The 21,381-nt window shown below is 40.8% G+C and overlaps 1 protein-coding gene across 1 annotated transcript in view; it reads left to right on the top strand.

Annotated features, from left to right (window-relative positions):
* Positions 1–112: 112 nt before the first annotated feature.
* The window catches only part of LOC120541693 (RNA-binding protein with multiple splicing 2), a 60,930-nt gene continuing 39,661 nt past the window's right edge, over positions 113–21,381 (top strand). Inside the window, exon 1 of the mRNA XM_039773569.1 lies at positions 113–500. Within this exon, the coding sequence (XP_039629503.1) occupies positions 447–500 (54 nt within the window). The 5' untranslated portion in view covers positions 113–446. The remainder of the gene's footprint in view (positions 501–21,381) is intronic.

A 21,381-nucleotide genomic window follows, 5' to 3' on the forward strand; every position in this document is an offset into this window, starting at 1 on the left:
TGCAGTTTAAAAGGGGCTGGGTTTACTCCAGCTGCGTCCCATCACAGACGTCAGCGCAATAGATTTTCTTTAATTGAATTGATCGTTAATTTGGAAGGCAGAAGGAGTGCGAGGAACGAAACCAAATCCTTATGTTGGAGTTTTTTCTTCTTCCTTTCAATTGAAGTTTAATTGAAACAAGCTTGATGTAAAGGATCGGGGAGATAAAGGCGCTTCTTTTTCCCTCCTTTCACCTTCACAGTGCACCTTTCCACTTCATCACCTTTTTCTGTTTTCTTTCCGTCGGTACGTTTGGCTTCTCGCACTGTATCACTTGTGCACCCTTTTCACCAGTTTTCTTTTCCTTCTTCTTCCTCCTCGTCAATCTTCCCAGGAAAACTTTGGGGGGAAAATAGAGGAAGTGAATTTTTTTTTGTCTTTTTGGGAATAAATACCAAGAAGTCGCGATGAGCAATATAAAGTCTGAGGCTGAGTCAAACAACAACAATGTGGAAGAAGAGGTAAGTTCAGAATGTCCGCTAACTTTTTGTTTTTTTGTTTGTTTCTTCTGGGTGGCGGCGGATTGTGGGGGAAGGAATAAGTTACCCTGCATAAGAATTTGTTCAGCAGTCCGGCAGCTTGCGAAGTATTTGGGCTTTCGCGTATCTTTACGTGCCGGAGGATTTCCTATCTTTTAAACCTTGAAACTGCTCGCTGTGTTTAAAATTCCTTCACGGGCGCCCTGCCAAGATAAAACGAGACCGTGGGATTCGAAGCGGTGCAGAAACTGGCCGTTGTTGTGTTTAGCGGTGCTTTAGTTCTGTGGCAGTTTTTAATTAACTTCAGAGTGCTGTCCTCTGCTGTTCTGATGACTGTTTTCACGGGTAGTTAATCGAAAGCCTTTTTTCTTTGCAATGAAACGGGTTTAAAATTGTTTTTTTAAAAAAAAAACCAACCCGAGACCAGGAAGCAGCAAGGTTTCTTAAAGAAACTTCTTGTTTAAATGGTGTGATCGGTTTTTTCTTGGTACCTTATCCCACTATAGGTGTATCGCGTTTGGAGACTTTTGAAGTTCTCAATGATGAACTAGGTCGGGATCCGTGTGGCGCTGAAACGTCTGAAAGACTCTGCAGTTGTGATGTCCTTTCTGTACGTTCTTAAAATGCCTGACTCTCAAGAGGCACTCCACTGGGTTGCGCGGGTCCTTGTAGAACCGTCTGCTTTATTAAGAGCCTCTACCTTCTGGTACGGGACCTTAATGCCTGCAACACTTGGCAGAACCTTTTTGTTTGGGCGTTGAAGAATTTCCAGGTTAGTGGGAAAACAGAATATTTTAATTAGTGGTAGATTATCTGGCAGGCTATTAGCAGGTGAACGTCTTTTTGTTGGTGCATGAAGCATCAGGAACCATTTGGTCCTCCATACGTTATCTTCATAGTGATTTATGGACCTAAAGCTCTTTCTGGAACATTCCCGTGTGCGTATATGTATATAGATAGAGATCTATCCAAAAGAGGTGCAATTATGGTAAGGGTCCTCCATGGCCCTGGAGGGCTGCAACTTTCCACTTCAACCAAATTTAGAACCCATCTAGTTCAATATTTTCTCAATTTTAGTTAATATCCTTGTTAGGATTCAGAACTGCAAATTCCCAAGTTTTAGTTTCAAACTCCTACATTTTAAGTTTTATTTGTTCCTGGTCTCAAGCATCCATCAGTTAATGACATGCTGATAACCAAGAAACCGCCAGCTCTTCCTCTGCTCTGGTTCCATTTAAAGCTGTGAATACATCCTGTGTAGTTTTTATTAATAAAATGACGTAAAGGACTGTGAGGTACAAATGTTTTGGTCCCTAAAACATTTGGGTATCTTTCTACCAAAGGTGGCCACTTGAATGTAATTTTCTTTTGAATGCTTGCACTAAACAAGCCATATAGTAAAATACCAAGCATTATTAGCATGGACTTTTCTTGGATTGGATTCTAGTTGGAATGAGAACTTGTAGCCCTCCAGGACCATAACTGTGGACCCCCTGCCTTTTGGCATTGCTCTAATGAACCCCTTTTAGTGTAGATCTGTATCCAAGAAACCCTTGTTCACAAACTTTTTTAAAAAGTGCTTTAACCTAATGAATGTCATCCAGAGAATTGTGTAACACATCTAATGTAAGATGTTCAAGTGCGCACATGAAGCTGGCGAATCAGATTTTCATGGAGGCAAACTTGATTTTGATGACCTGCTGTGTTGCAAAACCCGTTTCTGTTTTCCAAAGCCCACACCCTGGTAGCAGTGTCCATAGTTTACAGCAGAATGTATTGATGAGCGTCCGTTTCCCTGTTTGACCATCTTGTTTACCTTCATTTGAAATTCAAACCCTTGTTAAATTGACTCCTTTTTACTGTAAACCAATTTTTTTTTTTCTTGTTTAAAAAGTGATTTGGTTATCTTGGATGTAAAATTTCAAATTGTGTATACTCTTTAAATATTATTATTTTTTTTTTTTGTTTGAGAAGTACCTGAAGTTAAGAGTCTTGAAAGAAATTTCTTTTGAAGCACTTCCTCACATGTGCTCTTACTGTTTCGGGGTTCTGTTCATGGTGGTCCTTTAATCTGTCACTGGTGATGCTTTGTCCGAGTCCTTATTCTAAGGTTAGGCAGGGCAACCTTATCAAAGTGGCACCAGCAAGAGTCTCCTGAACAGAACTTGCAGGGGGGTTTATTGAATAACTTTCTAACAGCTGATGACAATTGCTGCAATTATCAAAAAGGAACACAAACAGCTGCTCTGGTTTCTGTGGGGTGCTTTTTTAGGCAGCCTACCAAGAGCTCCCTTGATCATGTTCTTGTTTGTTATGCTCTTCCAGATAAGTATACTTTGTTAATCAGACCAGTTTCCTTGAGAAACAAGAGCTGGCTTCATTCATAAGGTGGCATATGCTAAAAAAGAGCACTACTTGTGTCACTCGTGAGTGAATAAATGCAAATCCTCTTTGAAGTACAGAGTAATGTTTCAGTCGTTCTTCTGTTATTTTAAACTTGTGCCTTCCTTTTAGAAGTGTCCTAATGTTGGACTTTCAAGGCACAAGTGTCACGGGGTGTGTTTTGTATGGCTGGTGCTTGTCCATTACCCCAGAACACCATTATGTAGGTCAAGACACCAAAGTTTAATGCTCTTCAGCACTTTTTTCTCCATAATGTAACTAACTGAGCTTTTGCCAGTCAAGTTGCACTTCAGCACATTTTGAACCATCTTAAGCTGGGGTGGAATTTGGTTTATGTAGAGGTGGATCAAATATTTGGTATACTGAACTCCTTAAGATAGAACCTTTTGTTGTCCCCAGGGGAAAAAGAGCTTCTGTAAAAAGAGAATTTATCTACATAAATAGGTATATACTTGCACCAGAGACTTTGTGATTTGAGTAGAAAACTGGTATTCTTGCTTCATTACGTTTTTAAGAGAATTCTGTGGCATTATGCAGATGTATTGTTCGGTAAGAAGGAGCTCCAGTTGCATTTCCTGATGCTTCTGCTGAATAACTTGTTGGCTGAAAGTCCTCCGTGTTTGTGTGGCAGTGGGAGGATGTGCAGCATTGTTCAAAATGGCACCCAGTTTTGCTTTGATTTCCTCAAGTATGACCTCCAGGGGGTCCAAAGTGCATGCTATAATGAAGCTTGCCCTTTTAATTAGATTGATGCACTGGGTGCCTCTGGAAATGACGATCCGATCCAGAACACCACAGAGTTGTAGATGTGAAGGATGTCGCTTCCCACATTATAGGAGTGCAGCCTCCGAAGGAAAAAAGCTTGCTCGGCCCTTTGTTCTGGTTCTGAGACCAGTCATTAATGTGGATGCCAGAGTACTTGTAGGATTGTCCACCTACATCAACTCACTCAATAGTGACCAGGTGGATTCTTGGGTGTGTCAAAAGGTCAGTTTCAAGTTCCTTGGTTTTGCTGATAAATTGCAGACAATTCTTTTTGTACCAAGGAAAGTTCACCCCTCTCTCCCTCCATTACACACGAAGTGCAGAATCGACTGAATTTCTGCAAGTGATGTGACGTGGTGATTTATAGGTGGACAACTTTGAACAAATAGAGCAGTGTTTCTAACCTCCGTCCCGTGGACCCCTGTCGCTGCAGGTTTTTGTTTCAACCAGCTTCTGTTTTTAATTGGACTCCTGGGCTAATTAGGTAGGATTTCCTGAGTTCTGTGTTTTGGGAACAAAGAAATTTAGAAAACTAAAGTTTTTTTTTTTGTTAAAACCTATGTACTAAGTAGTTATATGGAGATTTTTTCTTTAACAATATTTTTATTCTACTTTTCCAGGTGTTCTAATTAATCCATTTAGTAATTGTCTGTAATGTAAGTCTGATGCTAAAGTAGTGGCAGCCTTTGATTATTCAGTGTTGGCCAGTGTGCTCTGCTCATTTTTTAACTGCCATTAAGAAGATAGAGGGCAAAAGTTAAGCATTTAAATCTATAGCAGAAATTTCTAAATGTCTTTATAAATGTAAAAATCATGCTGCTGTGAATGTCCAAAGAAATACCAGCTAATTAAATGAGGTCCGTGCTAACAGGTGTTGTCACAGAGTAGGAATTTTTTTTTTTGGGCGGTGGGAACAAACCTGCAGCCACAGTGTGCCCCCAGGGCCAAATTTGGGAGACACGAATAGATTAATGTTGGTCACTAGGGTTTGATTTGAACTGGGGTGGTCAATGTTGGTCCTGGAGGGCCACAGTGGCTGCAGGTTTTTCTTCCAACCCAGTCTATTAATGAGAGAATTACTGCTGCTGAAACACTTTATTGCTTAAGCGATATTTTGATGCTTCATTTTAGTGGTCGCTTGTTAAGGTTCTCCATCCTAGATTGCTTATTTCAGTCTAACAGCTGCATTCATGGTTTTAATGACTCCTTATTAGCAATAAAATGTAAATGACAAAGCAGCCAGCAGTTCTTCATCCAGTTTTTCATCAACATCTGTATGTTCATGCACTGTTTGATTTAATAAAACATAAAAAATGTGACTGACTGAAAATGATCTGTTTTAGGCTTCACATTTTGATATCCTTGAGTAAAAAAATCTACAATCCTTACATTGCAGACTAACAAGCCTAAAATAAGGTGCGAGACTGGCAAGGATTGGTTTCTAATTTAGTAGTTGGGTTGCAATGAAAGCCTGTCGTTGCTGTGGCTCTTCAGGACTGACATTGCCCACCCCTAGAACAGAACTATGGTGTAAGCCACGGGTGTCAAACTCCAAGCCTGGCAGTGGCTGCAGGTTTTCATTCTGACCCTTTTTTCCTAATAGTGACCAGTTTTCACATGCTAATTAACTCCTTTTACCTTCATTTTAATAGCCCTGCTTTTAAAGAATGACCCCCAATTCTAGTCTTCATTAAATGACAGCCAAACAGAAATGAGATGTGCCAACAGCTGACCAGCTAAATTGGAACTTCAAATGCCAACCAATTTCACTCCAACCAATTTCTTAATGAGAAGCAGATTCTTGTTAGTTAACCTAATTTAATTCTGTGGCTTGTTGCTGATCGCATTCTGCCACGGCAGACATTTCCAAAACTATTGATTTGGTTTTGTTTTTTTTCTCTCTCTAAGAACAAAGTCAATGTTGTGGTGACCTGAGAGATCAGCCTTACTGAGACCTCCACCTTTGTTTTTAGATATTGTGTGATGGGCACAGGCGAGCTGGTCATCTGGCGGCTCGTTTTTGGTCTCATTGTTTGGCTGCTTATTAAGGAAAGAGACCACTAAGGAGCCCGAGTGAAGTCAGTTAAGACGAAGACAAATGAAGTTAATTAGCAACAGAAATGGGTCACTAATGAAGATGGTTAGAATGAAAACCTGCAGCCACTGTGGCCCTCCAGGACCGGAGTTTGACACCCCTGGTGTAAACACTTGGTGGCATTTCGATGAAGATCATGTCTTCTATTAGGACACTCCATTTATATATATTTTAAGAATGACCTTTTTGGAAGAAGGGGGTTAAATTGTCCAGTGATCTCTGGGGAGCAGTAATGTCTGAACAAGACAAGTGAATGGTGTAAAACCGAGGAGAGTGTAATTTTGTCCATAACTGGGCTGCAGTGGCCACATGAAGTACAAAGATGTAAGGGCTAGAATTGCTACTGGGTGTTGGAGGAAGGCAATGTGACCTAGGGAGGGCTGCAAAACCTATTAAGTGAACAGAGGCTGTAATTGCACAATGTGATCGAAATGGATTGACTTGTACAATTGTGGCCATTTTTTAATAAACTGGTGGTTCGCTATACTGCTATGCATACAATCAGTACCTCATGGTGTGTGCTGCTGCCTCTCCTTAGTAGCGACCTTTTGGTTAAACTGCATCTCACTCGGGTGGGTCGTGTGTGTAGTTTGCATCTTTCCCAGTCTGAGGATTTTCTTTGTGCACTTGCCTTTACTCTGTCTGTAAAATGGTCAAGTGAGGGGAAACCTGATAATGCTGGTTTCCTGTTTTATGCCAATTTCCAGAGACCTTTTTTTATAAATTTTAAGGAAATTGATAGTCTTGTACTAGACTACATAAATCTCTTCTCTATGCCTAAATTGACATTACCATTCTGGAAAGGGCCTACATCCGAGGGCTGTAGGGATTTCCTGTAGCGAGTGTGTGCGCGAAATCAAAAAACACCCACACAATGGGCCTGGTGGCTGTCCTGGCTACCAAAAAAAAAAAAATCGCTCACTCACTTCCCAAATGATTGTGCAGGCCAAATCTGAGATAATGTGACATTTTAGGGTAACTTTAAGAATAGCCGTAGAGCTAAAACTAGTCATCTGACTCTTGTTGAAGCTCCGGTCTAAGAGGAGAGGCGGGCTGTTAAATTGCATTTTCGGGTGGTACAAACAAGGAGTCCCAGTAAGTGTCCATACTGTTGCAGAAATCTGATGGTAGATGGTCTTTGTCGAGTTAAATTGTGGACTGGGTCCTCTGCCCACCAAGAAGAGTGGGCTTTATGTCAGAAATGCATGTTTACAGTGAAATATTAGACACTCTGATCTATTTAAAATGGATCAATTGCCTATAGGATGGCAAAACTCGCTCAAGGCTGCCATCACCTTTAAACATTTTTTTTTTTGTCAATTGGAGGTTCAAGTTTTTCAATTTTGTGTATGTATAATTTGTTTGCATTTACATTCTTTTTGATATGGGATTGGGGGTGATGGAATTTAACTCTGAAGTTAACTGATGCATTTTTGGAATGAAATGCAAGGAGGTGGTCTTGGTTTTCTTTCTTTATAGATTGGCTGGTAGGTGGGGATAAGTTAATGGGTTTTTCTAATTTCATCCTGTTGAAACAGTGACACAAATTGGGTTAACAATTGGTTTTCAAATGTGGGAAGGGATTGGAAAGGGAGTTAAGGTTGAGTTGTACAATGGAGTTGCTGGCTGCTTTATCCAGTCTCACTTGGTGTGTAATCATGGCTGCCATTGAGGTTTGTGATTTGTCATTTTACAGTACACCCTACCAGTTTTAGGGAATACAATATCCACATTCTATCAATCCAGAAACTTTAATTTGATAAAATTTTAAATTTAATGGAGATTGGCTGCATGTTCTAAGAACAAAGGTTACAGGACTTATTTTAGACGTAACTCCTTCCTGGTGTGTCTGACCGACTCCACTCCACTTTCATTTCAGTAAATGTCTTAATGGAATGGCTTGAATACACAAGCAATTGCAGAATTTGGTCTCTGAAGGGTTGTTTTGTTTTTCATTCAATCATCTGATAGCCAAATGAAGCACATGAAACAAATGAATGCATGTTCCAGGTTGTGATAAAACTGATGGACTGTGCCATTATGCATCTCCAGGTTCGTTTTACATTTTTATTTATGTAGTGCCTTTCATACACTCAAGGATACTTTACAATTCAATAAACACGTTACCAATAGAAGTTGCATACAAGAAAATCATTGACGAGATGTGCTTAACAGGAGTTTGAAAAGAAGAATTTTTCCTTGCGAAGGTTTAGAGGAAGAGCATTCCAAATTTTAGGGCCTATCACCCTGAAAGCTCTGCCACCCATAGTTACTTACTAACCTGTATTTAGGTACAGTGAGCAAGTTACCGTCCGATCTTAATGTAGGAGTGTAAGGAAGCAGCAGCTCAGACAGATAATGAGGGGCTAAACCATAAAAGGGCTTTTAAAGGTGAGAATTTTTAGTTTTTTATAGAAAAATTAGGGTGACTCTGGTCCTGGAGACCTGCAGGTTTTCAATCAAATCATTTTTGTAACTGCAAGGCAGGCCTAGCAGGATATGAAACTTGACATTTAATTATATGGCTTATTTGCAGTCTTCCTAGACAAATCTTTATCACATTTTAGATTTTAATTTTCTAAGAATGCTATCCAGATGTGGCCTGGAACAGATTGTCTTGTCTGTCTCATTTTCTTCACAACCCAGGTACTACTACAGATTAAAATTGCTTATACGTTCTGACTAACTTACTAAATTGCTTTTTACTGTTGCTTTCAGGAAAACCGATGCCCTGCAAGCCAACAGATGACCAGTTAACTATGTTAAGTCCTGGAGACACAACTTTTCACTCCTGCCAATCTCCTTGGCTGTAAAGGAAGGTTCACGGTTTTCATTCTGTCCAGTCTTCCAAGTTATTTTGAGATCCAACTCTAAACTGTTTTGGATTAGAGCAGGTCTCCCGGACTTCAGTTCTTTTTAGAGTTTTAAGAAACACACAGGTGTCAATGGGTTTTAAGTTGGCCTGGTCATCTTGGCTTGGTTTGCATCTTACTGTTTGACTGTTCATCAACTGATGCAATTAAAATAAGGCTACATAGCGTGTTTCATTGGCATTAATTGGATATAAATAGAGAAAATGGCTGAAACAAAAGCCTGTAGCTACTGTGGCCCTTCAGGAATGGTGTTTGACTGCTCTGCTCTAGTTTTAGTGGCTTTGCAAGATTATCTCTGAAACTAGCAACAGTGAGCACTCTCTAAGTATCCTACAAAATTAGGTCTTCATTTCTGGAAAGAAGGAGTTTGAATAAACAGTCATATGTAGAATGTTCATGAAGAAACTTCTTTTTTTGAATCTGTTTTAATAATCCCTTTTTGATGACCTGGGTTATGTCCAATATTCACGCATGTCCTATTTTATAAAAGCTCTAGCTACCAAAACACCCTAGGCTGCTTTGGCAGTATTTGACAACTTTTTTTTTGTTTAATTTTAAATCTGGATAGACCATAAAGGTTACTGGCAACTACCAGGAATTTTTAGAATCCCTCTTAAGCCAGAACCTTAATATCCCCTGAACCCCATATGTTTTAATTGTAACTAGACTATCTTGTAGATTGTCGTCATTTTAGTCTTTCGGTAGAAATTAGGGGGGGCTTCACTCACCAACCCACCCTGCCTGCACTACACACCAGCAACTTTGTCTCTGCCTCATGTATGTGGATTTCACTTTCACGAACCTCTAATTCTTGTGGATATGGCTTTGTTTTGGGGTGAAGACCCTACTTTTCCCTGATGGCAACATGAATTACAGTCTACAAGTCTCCCATTTAAAGTTTTAAAGCCAAACAATATCTGCATACATCTCATATCGCCTATGTCCATATTTGACCATTTCTCTTTCACCTTGTTGTCAATATCGCATTGAATTTTGTGTTTAGAATTGCATCGTGACAATGCAACGTATAACTGCCCATGAGTGAATATCGTTTCTTTCGGTCTACATGAACTGTCTGACAATAGCATTCACAAATGAGAAATGATTGGACCATCTGCGTGGCTGTACATGTTTTAAATGTAGGCAGGACTTTTCCAAATCTCTTTGCATAAAGTCTTGTCTCATGGGGCTTTTTTTTTTTTCTCCCCCCTTTCTCTCTTGTGGGATTTTACTTTCACCAAACAAGTCTTTTAATTCTCACGGATACCCCTCTTCATTGGGAAGAAACACTAGTTTCCCTGATGGCAACACGAATTAGGCGATCAAAGAGTCTCCGACTTAAAGTTTTAAATCTGAACAATTCACTCTTTTTGCTGTTCCGTTATTTTGGAGTAATTTCAGTTTGTTTGCACTAATGTGTTATTTTACTATCTCTTTTTGAGTTTTCATACTTTATCTCTAACCTGCTCTGCATATGTATCGTGCCAATGTTTTTGAATTCTTTGACGTTCTACTTTGTCATCTACTGTCTTATTTCTGGCCCTGGGTGTGGTTAAATCCCTTGGCACAAAGTCTCATTTCGCGGTACAGAAGTCTCTGAGAAAGATGAGACCTGACTGTTCAAGGTGTGTTGGGTTTTTTTTTTAAATTATAATAGAGATTAATCTCTGCTAGTGGGCTTTGAAGGAATTCAATCTGGACTTTACATGTTGGTAAATCCTCTTGTGCGTTTCTCCTCAAAAAAAAAAAAACTAGTCCGCAGAACTTTAGCTATGACATTGCAGCCTGAATACCCAAGTAGATTTCATACCTTTTTTTGCTTAAAATCGCTGATTAGAGAAACAAGGGAGTCAAATTCCAGTAATGCACTTGCAGCCCTCTGTTGAATGAGTGGTGTTGGCTTTTTCTCCATGTAAATGTCATGTTTTTGGAATATAAAGTACCCAGGTCTGCGGAGAGGATAGCAACTATTATAGTATTGCCCAAAAACCAGCGGTAAAATGTTAGACCTCTCTTGCCTTCTATATATGCTTTCCACCCTTTATGCCTTTAGTCTTCTCTACTGCTTGAACTTTTGGCAATTCAACATAAGCGAGCAAATTGAAACTTGAACCATTCTCTGTAAGACTCTGTAATAAGTTCCTAATCCAAAACCAATTTCTGGTTCTGCATTTTAAAGTCCACAGTGTTGCCTTTGCCTTGTAATTCAACTTTCCTTCATGTCTCTTTTGCCACCCTTGCTGTTTTTAAACCCATGTTTTCTGGAATCCGTTTTAATAAGACATTTTCTATTTCATTTGGTTTTGGCCTCTACATCTAGTGTCACAAGAGCTTCACTGCCAAATTTTACTTCCTAATAAAATGCAGGTGTACCTGAAGCTTATTGTGACTGCTACAGAAGATTGGCCAGTCCTGCCATCCCTGTCATTACCCAGTGTGGAGCTGGTGGGTGTGAGCTATGCCATTAAGGATATGGGGTGGCATCCATCAAGCTTTTCTGATCCTGAAGATTAGACGAGTCTTTCTTAGTTTAGTGGCTGGGTAAGAGATGACTCTGTAATAGTGCCCAGAGCTGTACTGTTTTTTAGTAAGTCTCTTTAATAACACCAACATGGTTGGATTGAGCCGGTTTGCTCTCCTGTGGATATCTTGCCAACAGACCTATTGGAAGGGAGTGATTGTTTGGAAGTGGCCCATAGAACATCCATTGCTCTGAAATGCTTGACATGTCGCATGACTTGCTGTCAAGATTAGTTGAGTAGTCTATCATGTGGGGAGTCGGGAGGTGACCGTCAAACCTGAAGAGATTTCATTTGCTGCTGTTCAATCCCATCCTTCTGTGGGAGGGTTGGTGGCACGTGGTGCCTTGCTGTCCAGACTGCTTCATTGACTCCCAGTCTAGTGAACAATATTCTGTCCATCTTCATCATCCTCTGCTGCACTTGCCTTCTGTGCATCCCTGAATGATGTCTTTCTCCACGCAGCCAGCTTTCCTTTGTAATGTGCCCAAAGTAGCCAAGTTTTTTTTACCTTTTTATGAAGTTGTGGTTTCATTTAGCTGCTTGAGAGCCCATCCATTAGTATGGTGTTTTTTCCATGACTCTTGGACCATCTGCCTGTAGCACCACATTTTGAAAGTGTTTGTTTGTGTGCCTGCTTGAGGGGCCATCCTTATGCTGCAATTGGCTAAATGAGCGCTTTACCCAGCCTGACTTTTGACCTTTTTAGATATGTTCTTCAACCTGTAGGTGATGTCATTGTTGACTGACCCGTTGTTGTGTGCCTTAACTCATTTTACAATTTTTTCTGACCATCTCCATAAAAGATGGATCCCAGGTAAATGAACCTTTGAACCTGCTTTTCCATTAATCTTTTTGTTTTGACCTTTTCTTTGTTCTTTGCACATACCATTTTATTGCTCCTTTTTGACATCTGATTTGTAGACCCATGTTTCAAATTGTTAATGAGTAATTTTGTTTTAAATGGATTCTACTCTTGATCAAGTGATTTTATGTTGAAGGGTCTTGGGTACATCGGAGTTTGTATGTTGCCAGCTTTACTATGATGGAGAGCTTTCTTCCATTGTAAATGGTTCTGGGCAGACATGGAGCCAGTATGTTTTGGGTACATATGGAGCTATTAATGGAGAACCTGTTAAATATCCATTGAATTCTGCTGGTCTTGGCTCACCTCTTCCATAAAACCCATATTTTAAAATCCCTCAAAACAATTGTATGTCACTTATTCAGATTTATATAACAAGCCTCTTGGAACCCACTTGCTCATGTGGTAAATATTCTACACATTGAATGTAGAGGTGATTTGCAGTCACCACAGACTTTTTACTGATTCTGTGGCTTTATTTTGCCTTGTGAGGGTTAGGCAGGCCACCATTTTACTAACTTAAGACTTTGCATTTCATTGTACTTGAGTTGTTGGCAATCACTCTGCTTAATGAAGTCAAGACTTCTAATGAGGAGTTTTATTAAAAATGGGTATAAATGTGGGAAGAATCGTTTTCTACATATTCTCCCCTGGCAGCTGATCTGTTTTTGTTTGGGAGTTAGGAGTTAGGCTGCTGTCCTGCCTGCTCCATTTTCCTAAGCTGGAACAGGCCAGAATGGGTTTAATGAGACTTACTAGTGCCCACCCATCCAGGCCAGTGCTCTATCTGCAAGTGCCCCCTTATCCAACCCTGCATATTGCATTGTTAATGTGAAATAGTCTGAGAAACTACAGTACACAAGCAATAAGAACTTGTTTAACATTTTGCACTGTATAGCCCCCCTGATGGTGGTTATTCTATGGAGGTGGGCTGCACAATGAGTTGCAGGGCAGTTCCATGGCACATGTTCCAGCAGGTTTTTGAGTTTACTTTGTCCTAAAGGAGCTTGGTACTGAGGATTCCTTGACTAAGGTGTTCTTGCACTTTAGAAATGTGCTGTGATCAGATGGAATGTGGCAGTAATAGTAGCATATTTACACTTCAGAACTTTGAGAAGTTCAGTTAATAGAAATAAAACCCATTTAACTGTTTCATACAGGTTCACTCTGCAAAATTGGACCTTTTTGTTTGATGGAATATATGGCACAAGTCCTGGTCCAGATTTTAGTCCTGCAACCTCTGGATTACCATAACTTGCAGGTTCTCTATTGGCATGTGAATTAAAGCACCTGCAGATAGTTCAAGATGGACAGTCACTCCTTAATGTTACTACATTGGGCCCTATGCTTGCCTAAAGACTAGTCAAAGGGTCCAGTCCTGTGTATTCAGACACTAAACTGCTGTGCTCATTTTTGCACACTTGGGTCTGCTAGTGAGCAGCATCTTATGCCACCACTGAGTGGTATCAAATCTCAATGCAGACTTTTCATATGGTGCTATTGCTTGGAGTAAGTTGCCCACCTCCATCTAAACTGTCAACTCCCTCTCTTCAAAATAGCGTCCTACTGTTCTGTGAATGTCATTAATATTTTGCTTGCTTTATGGATGGTGATCTTTTGAAACCTGTCCTGCGACACTTGTCTAAAGCGGTTATTAGACTTGCTCAGTTGTTCTCCTTTTTGTCAATCACTTTGCTAAGCAAATAATTGTAAACCTAACTGAAACTGCCTCCAAACATTCCTGGTGGTGCCAACGTTTGTAGAAAAGTTGTGCCGTACAGCCACTTCTATTTGCCTGCTGGAAGAACAAACTCTTTAGTTTGCATTGGTCATTAACCATAGGTGTCTAGTTTTTAACTGGTGATTTAATTCCAAAGGAGGATCACAAATGAGGCTCCAAGTATCAATTTCTCCAATTGGTAATAGATGAGTTACTTTAGGGTTCAGGTTGAAGTACCTTCCATAGACTTGTGAGTTTTTGTTTTAAACGGGTAGGAAATGGAAAGTTGCCCAAAACTATTGGAATTTTTTCAATACACAATTTAGTTTTGTGCCTGTTAAAATAAATGGTGGGTGATTGAGGTTGTGGGAACTAACCAAAGGCCTAGTGACAGTGGGTCATTGAAGTTAATGTGTCTGTATGTTCGTGATTCCAAGACCTAGGCCATCATGTATAAACTGTGTGTACGCACAAATGTTGTGTACACCACTTTCCATATTTGATGTATAAAAGCTAAACTTGTGTAAAGCGTAGACAAATTTGAGGCTGCCGTGAAAAATGTGTCAAGTTTCTGCTTGGTTTTGAAAACTGGCACCACCCAGTGTGAAGGCAGTGCTGTTTGTGGTCTTTTCTTTTGTTTTATATTCAAATCTATGATGTGGAGGTAATAAAACAGATTGCATATAGTTTACAAATTTAATTCACTTGATTGGCCATTCCGTGTACGAAATTGTTACAGAATTACAAACTATTCCAGCTACCATAGCTGCTTTAGTGTTAGACCTTGCAAATGGAAGAATTGGGGCACTCGCATTTTTAGGTGGTGATGACAACTGGTGGAGAAAGAGGGCTTTAATTGGCAGGGGGTGCAAAACCAAAATGGGGTTTTCTGGCAAAATGTTTTAGCCAATGGCCATGATCTTGCATCCAGCAATTAATCACATGGGCATCTGTCCAGTGTTCTGGGGTCAGCATCTTTTAATCTATTTGTGCACCAAAAAACTAAGGACACCTTAATGCGATTCTAGTATCCAGATTAAAGTATTAAAATAACTTGAAAGAGCCAACAAGGAAGCATTGTTAATGTAAGGATAGGAGGAACTTTTTTTTATGAGAGCATGAAACTTCTTGAGGGTACTGGTAATTTTTAGCATCTGTCAGAACATTTTATCCCTGGGTGATATTTGGCTTTTTACAGAAGCTCTTTAAATAGAAATGTGTATATAATATATACACACACACACCCCAGAATGACTAAAATGAGGCGTGACCTTGGCAGTCATGGAGTATTAATCATGTGTATTAAGGATCCCCCATAGTATTTACTGGCTGAAAGTCCTCTTTGGGCATTAGTGTGTCCCAAAGAGGACGTGAATCATAGCTGGTAGTTTTGCTTCCACCTCCAGAGTGTCCTATAACTAAGCTCACCCTTTTAAAATTTGTTTTGTTGGGCCTCCTTGAAGTGCTGTCACCAGCCCAGCACACTACCATGTAGAATGTAAACTGGCTATCGGAGTTGAAGATATGGATGTCCATCCCACATTAAAGGACTGCAGTCTGTCTCAAGTAGTGTCTGCTCTGCTCTTATTCCTTGGTGTTCAGAGACCAGTCCAACCTGTCATTAATGTGGATTCCCCAAATACTAGGAGTAGGAGTGGGTCAACTCTACAACCACTCCCTGAATTGTGATTGGACAGGGGATGGGTGGGCTTTTTGGTGCAGTAATGCAGACAAAGGATGGACCAGTTGCATTTCAGCTTTTGGGGGGTCAGTGTAGGGTCACCCATTCAGGTTAAGGGCCCCCAAAAAAGTCGGATCCCTTCTAGCAGCAACATGATTTGAGCTGGCAACCTTCCAGATACTTCTGCAGATCCTTGGCCACCTTTCTTGCCTTAGCCCATTTTACAGATCTACCCATGTTAATACTGGGTACTTGACTAATAAGTGCTTTTCCTGCATGCAGATAAGCAAAAGGGGGCATCTAATTAGGGGGAAGATCTGAATCCCAGAGTATGAAACTGGTTGGAACAGCAGTGTAGCCACCTTTTGGGTCCCCAGAATGCGCTTGGCTAATCTCTAGCTAACTCCTCCTAGACTGCAGCTACATTGGCTCACTATAATGAACCTTGAACCACCAGCTTTCTTTCAAGTTAGCCTTGCTCGTTGCAAGCACCTGGCCTTTCCCAGTGTCTTGAGCAGGGGGAAGGTGCTCTATAAATGTATTTGCTTGTGACCCTTCAATTCTTATCTGAAGCAAGTCGTGGAACCTTCTGATCTCTCCATGTCCATACCAAATGTTCTCTTGCCAGTCTTCCTGTCCTGCACATTCCCAGCAGACAAACCCTTGCAGTATTTGTCTTTTATTTGTTAAAGGATTTTGGTTTTTTTTTTTTTTTTGTGTGCTGAAGCTGGATGTACAGTAGAACTGAAAAGCAAAGGCATTGCCAGCATTATACCAGGCAGTGCTGCCTTCCTGTGCTGTTATCAGCTGTTTGGCTAGAGTTTAGACAGAGGAATGTTAGATAAAACCTCCATGCCAGACAGATCTGCTGGGCTTCAGAATGCGCTCAAACAGATCTCTGCTTAGTCACTTTTGACATCTTAACACTTCCCTATCTATCTTCATTAAAACCTCTAGCTGGTTGTCATGCCTGAGGCCTCCATTTGCCCATAAAGTTCTGTTTCCTAACACTTCAGAAGTTGAACAGATGCCCTTCAGTGACTTTTTAGAGGACTTCGTCGGCTGTGAGTAAATGACGTGCTCTCTGTTGCCATGTGCATGACTTTTTTGCCTTTGTAATGTCATGCTTGGATGGTTGCTGCTCTTGACGGTAAGCTGGCTATAAGGAGCTTGACAGCCGAGTTGGCTCCTGCTCGTTTGTGCAGCCCTGGCTGTCCCGTGACTCTTGCCGCCTTGTTTATCTTATGTAAGGGTCAGACTCAGGTTCTCTCTCTCTCTCTCTCTCTCTCTCTCTCTCTCTCTCTCTCTCTCTCTCTCTCTCTCTCTCTCTCTCTCTCTCTGTGTGTGTGTTTAAAGTTCATCTGGATGGGGCGAAGGGGCCTAGTGACGTGTAAAGCTAGAGGGTTTCATTGGTTATGGACGAGGGGTCGTCCAGTCCGGATCTGGAGGACCACGGTGGCTGCAGGTTTTTATTCTAATCCTTAATGAGTGACCTGTTTTGCTGCTAAGTTTAACTTTTTGAATGAATTTTAATTGACTTGCTCAGACTCGGACCCCTGAATTTTTTTCACTTTTTCTTAATTAGCTGCCAAACAATGATACGAAATGAGCCAAAACTGGTGTCAGTCATACAATATCTGAAAATAAAGATGGTCTCTGGAATGTCAATCTGCTCAGGTCTCCTAAAATAATAGGGCTCTTAGAAGGAGCAATTCAAGGATTTCGGAAATTTCTGCTATTGCACCACGAGAGCAGCAACAAGCCACGAAATTAAAGAACCGGTTTAATTAACGACAAGAATCTGCATCTCCATTAAGCAGCTGGTTGGAGTTTGTGGCCCTGACTTAGTTGGTCTTCTGTTGGCTCCCTCACTTCACATTTCATTTCTGTGTGCGTGCAATTTAAGGAAAAAATGAAGAAATTCACGGGGAACACCTCTTAAAGCAATTCAATTAAAATGAGTTCACAAAACATTAATTAGCATCACAAACTGGGCACTTTTTTTTTTTTTAATAAGTTGGAATGAAAACCTGCAGCCACGGTGGTCATCCAGGACTGGACTTGGTGACCCCTGGACAAGGGGGTGTTGGATTGTGGAAGGTATGTTAAGCAGTTGGTCCTGTAACCCTTTATGCTGTGTAAATGTAGAGCTGTCAGCTTGATTGCAAGCGACTCTGGGCTTTGAAATCCTCCCTGACAAATCCTACTTTTAATCCCTGTTATGGTAGTGGTGTATGGATTATGGAGGTATGCCCAGCACAGGAGCAAGCCTGAAACTTTTAATGTGTGGCAGTAAATGAGTATGGGCTCCATAAATATGAGGTGGGTGACCTATGAAGAGCTCTACTTAAATGTCTGGTCTCGAAGGAAGAGACTTCTCATTAGCAGGCCTGGTGTCAATTTGGCGGGTGATGTGATTGCTTATCAGAGCTGAATTCCTGTGTGCTAATTTACATTCTTTGTTTAGACTCCAATTTTTCTGTTTGTCAATTGGATAACAAACTGAACCTGCAGTATCTGGTGAAGTTGAGGGTAGTTCTTCTGCCTGCACCAGTAACAGGAGCTTCACAAGGTGTGTGGGTTTGGTGGTGTGGGTGTGTTATTTTTTTAAGATGGTGTTTTGGGGTATTGAACTTTTTTTTTTTTTTTTTTATATTTATTAAGAGTGCAGCAAATGACTTGCTGAGGAAACACCCACTTGTAACTGTTGGGGCCACACCAGGCCATTCATGTACTGTTTTGGGTATTTCTAATCTGTTGCATGGTATAAAAAGCCAATTAAGGCTCCCACTGGGCACATGGTAGGAACCAACTCTAGACAGTGGGCCAGGATATGGCTAATTGGGCAAGTTTAATCTCCCTCAAACAATTTTTACTTAAATTCATTCGTCAAACCGTGAGGGATTGGACTGGAATGACTGGAACTGGTGGTTGACTTCAAGCACAGAACCGATGGCCTTTAACAGGGTCTGAACTCTCGGAGTGTTGCCCTGGATGTTAACTTTCTTCCCAAATAACTATCTTGTAGTACAGTTGTAATCCTAATGAGTGGCACAGATGGAATTTGGGATTGTTTAATGGGTTTATCATAATACATTAAAGGTGCTCTGATTTTCACACAACTGGGTCAAATTTGAAGATGTTCTAACAAACTTGGCATATCTGTGTGTAGTTAAGACTTTAAGCATTATTTCCCTGCTTGTGAATATGTACAATTCCCTTTATGATAAATCTCTGCAATATGTAAACTCAACTTAGTATGTATGTTTTGGCTAATGCTTTTAGTTGAGGTCAAGTGAAAATTTTAAATTTTTTTTTTTTATAGGTGTTAATTTTTTAAAATCTTTTTTTCCTTTGAAAATGAACCCTTTTTATATAATGGGATGCAAATACTGAACAGGAAACAATACAACCTCCATGCAGAATTTGCTACTTGTTACATAATCTTGATGATCTGTCATGCTCAATGTCCCAATTATGCCCTCTGTTAACGGAGATTTTTCTACAGTTGTGTGTGTTGTGTATTTGTTAAATACCTCAAAAAAAAAGTTTCCTGATCATGTGCTGCCCTTCCAAATATTTAATTGCTCCCCGCCCCCAATGGCTTTGTTTTGGGTAGTCCATCAAACATGCTGTCGTGGACAGCTGGGGCCCTTGCCTGGCCGGGATGCCCCTGTGATGGAAGGACTTGGGACAGGTTTGTGGCAATACCTCCCCCAGAAGACAAGGGCAACCAACCCCTGGATTGGATCAGGGTTGGAAGATCAACTCTACTGGGGCCCATGGCCACCACCAGGGGGTGCCTGGACAGTTCCAGAGCCTTGGACTACAGCACTTCCACCAAACCCAGAAGAGGATCTGGGGGCACTATAAAGGAGGCTGCCTCTGTTTGTTTAGAGAGCCAGAGTTGGGAGGGGGTGGACAAAGCTTGCATGGAGAAGAGTGGAGGTGGCAGAATAGGGACATGGAGCATTGTTGTGCTGTTTTTAATTGCCCTCTGAAGTAGGGAGCTGGGGAATAGAGCTGCCCCATGGGGAAATAAACTGTGTGCTGCATTTGGACTCGTGTCCTTGTGCCTGTCTGTATGGGTTTGGGGAGCTGTACGTCCCTGTGGCTTTCACAATGCATGTGGATTGAGGTGGTGATAGAACAAGTTAAGATGTACAAAGGATGACGCAGGGAAGGTATATGAAGGCAAGGATCCTGTGGTAAAGTGGATGCTTTTGCTTTCATTTGGAGTGTTCCTCTTAGGTCAATTTTTGACAAGAAAAAGATGACCAAAAACCTTCCCAACCTAGCAGTGGGCAGATGTTGTCCTTTATTTGCTCAACTAAGATGTTTGGCTTTCTGTCAACGTTAGGGGTATCTCTCTGTAGAGTTTGGTTTTTCCTCCAGTATTTTCAGGGCAAGACTGCAAGATTAGATGTTGGTTGGCATGTTTAGAATGTGGGTATTGAATGGTTGTCCAGATCATTCACGACCAAAAGCTTTTGTCATTTCTTAGATTTGTTCCCAACCTCCTCCTCTAAAATATATTTTTCTCTCCTTGTTTGTTAGTGTGTGCTGGTGCCTTCAGCAAAAAGCACATTCTATAGGAGCCTATCAAATGGCACGTTATTCATTTGCAGTGCGGAGCATAACGCTCTTAACATGAAGTGGGGGAGTGAGGAGAAGGAAATGACATGCTGCAGCTGCCTCGTATTTACAGAAGGGTAATGTTCAAAATGCTGCTTCTGCCTTGTATAGTGTTTCAAGATCCACTTGACAGACTTATTAGGTTGTGAATTCCTTTAGTGTTTATGAAATGGACGTGGGAGAGACAATCCAGCTGCTGTCTTGAGGGGTGTTTGCTCTTCTAAAGGCGCTTCTCCCTCCCTCATTGACAGCCACCCTCCTGTTTTGGATACTTCAGTGTTTGAAAATCATGAATACAAATCTGGGATCTCCTAGTAGTCTTGGTGGTAGATCTGAAACCTTGGCTTAAATGGGCTTGAAGACTGTACCACCCTTATCTAGGGGGTCTGCCTTCTCTCAAATGTGTTCTCTTGTGGACGTCCATCTGCCACTACTTCTCTTAAATAGACTTTAATAAGTTTGAGTTCTTTAAATGGTGCTGGACAATGGATTGCAAGTTCAACTCCCCTGGGAGTTCACTGCATGATGGGGGATATGTACTACAGTCATTTGTGAAGTTTGTGCAGTGCTTGTACAAGTTAAAGCACTTAAATTGTTCAAATTTTCATGGCAGACATCTTGTGCATTTCAGCCTTTATTGAAGGGAACAAATGTATGAATCTCTCTGGAATTTTAATTCTGAGCAAATGCACTGGTGTTGCTGTTGCTGGGGTTCTCGTGGAGTGGTTTGTGTTTAATCTCAAATCAAGTAAAATATGAATGAAGATTTAGATGTTTGGATGCCTTCTTGTGAAATCCTACTTAATGCATAACTTCATGGTGGAGATGCTAAAGCCATCACACCAGCATAGCGGGTGCTTCCTCTGGAATCTAAGGGGGGGAAAAGTCTGGCCATAAAGCGCAAATGTGCATCCAAATCTCTTGCACGAGACCTGGGCCTATGTCGACACAATTTAATCTTGGGTTTTAAACAAATGATCCCTGTAAATAGTAATTTTTACATTTAAGGATGTGTGCATTCTCAGTATAGGCAAATGGGCCGTGTGTGTGTTTGGTCATTTTCTTTTAAACGGTACATTTTTGTCTTCTGCCCATGTTGCTTTCAAACTATATACAAAATGTAATTTTAGATCAGGGGTCACCAAGTCAGTTCCTGGAGGACCACTGTGGCTGCGGGTTTTCATTCGAACCCCTTGTTTTAAAACATGTGGTTTGTGCTGTTAACTTCTTGTGAATTGTAATTGAATTGCTTTAAGATTTGTTCCCCTGAATTGCTTAATTTATTTCCTTAAATGGCACACAAATAA

Source organism: Polypterus senegalus, chromosome 12 (assembly GCF_016835505.1).
Source record: "Polypterus senegalus isolate Bchr_013 chromosome 12, ASM1683550v1, whole genome shotgun sequence".
Lineage (NCBI taxonomy): Eukaryota > Metazoa > Chordata > Cladistia > Polypteriformes > Polypteridae > Polypterus > Polypterus senegalus.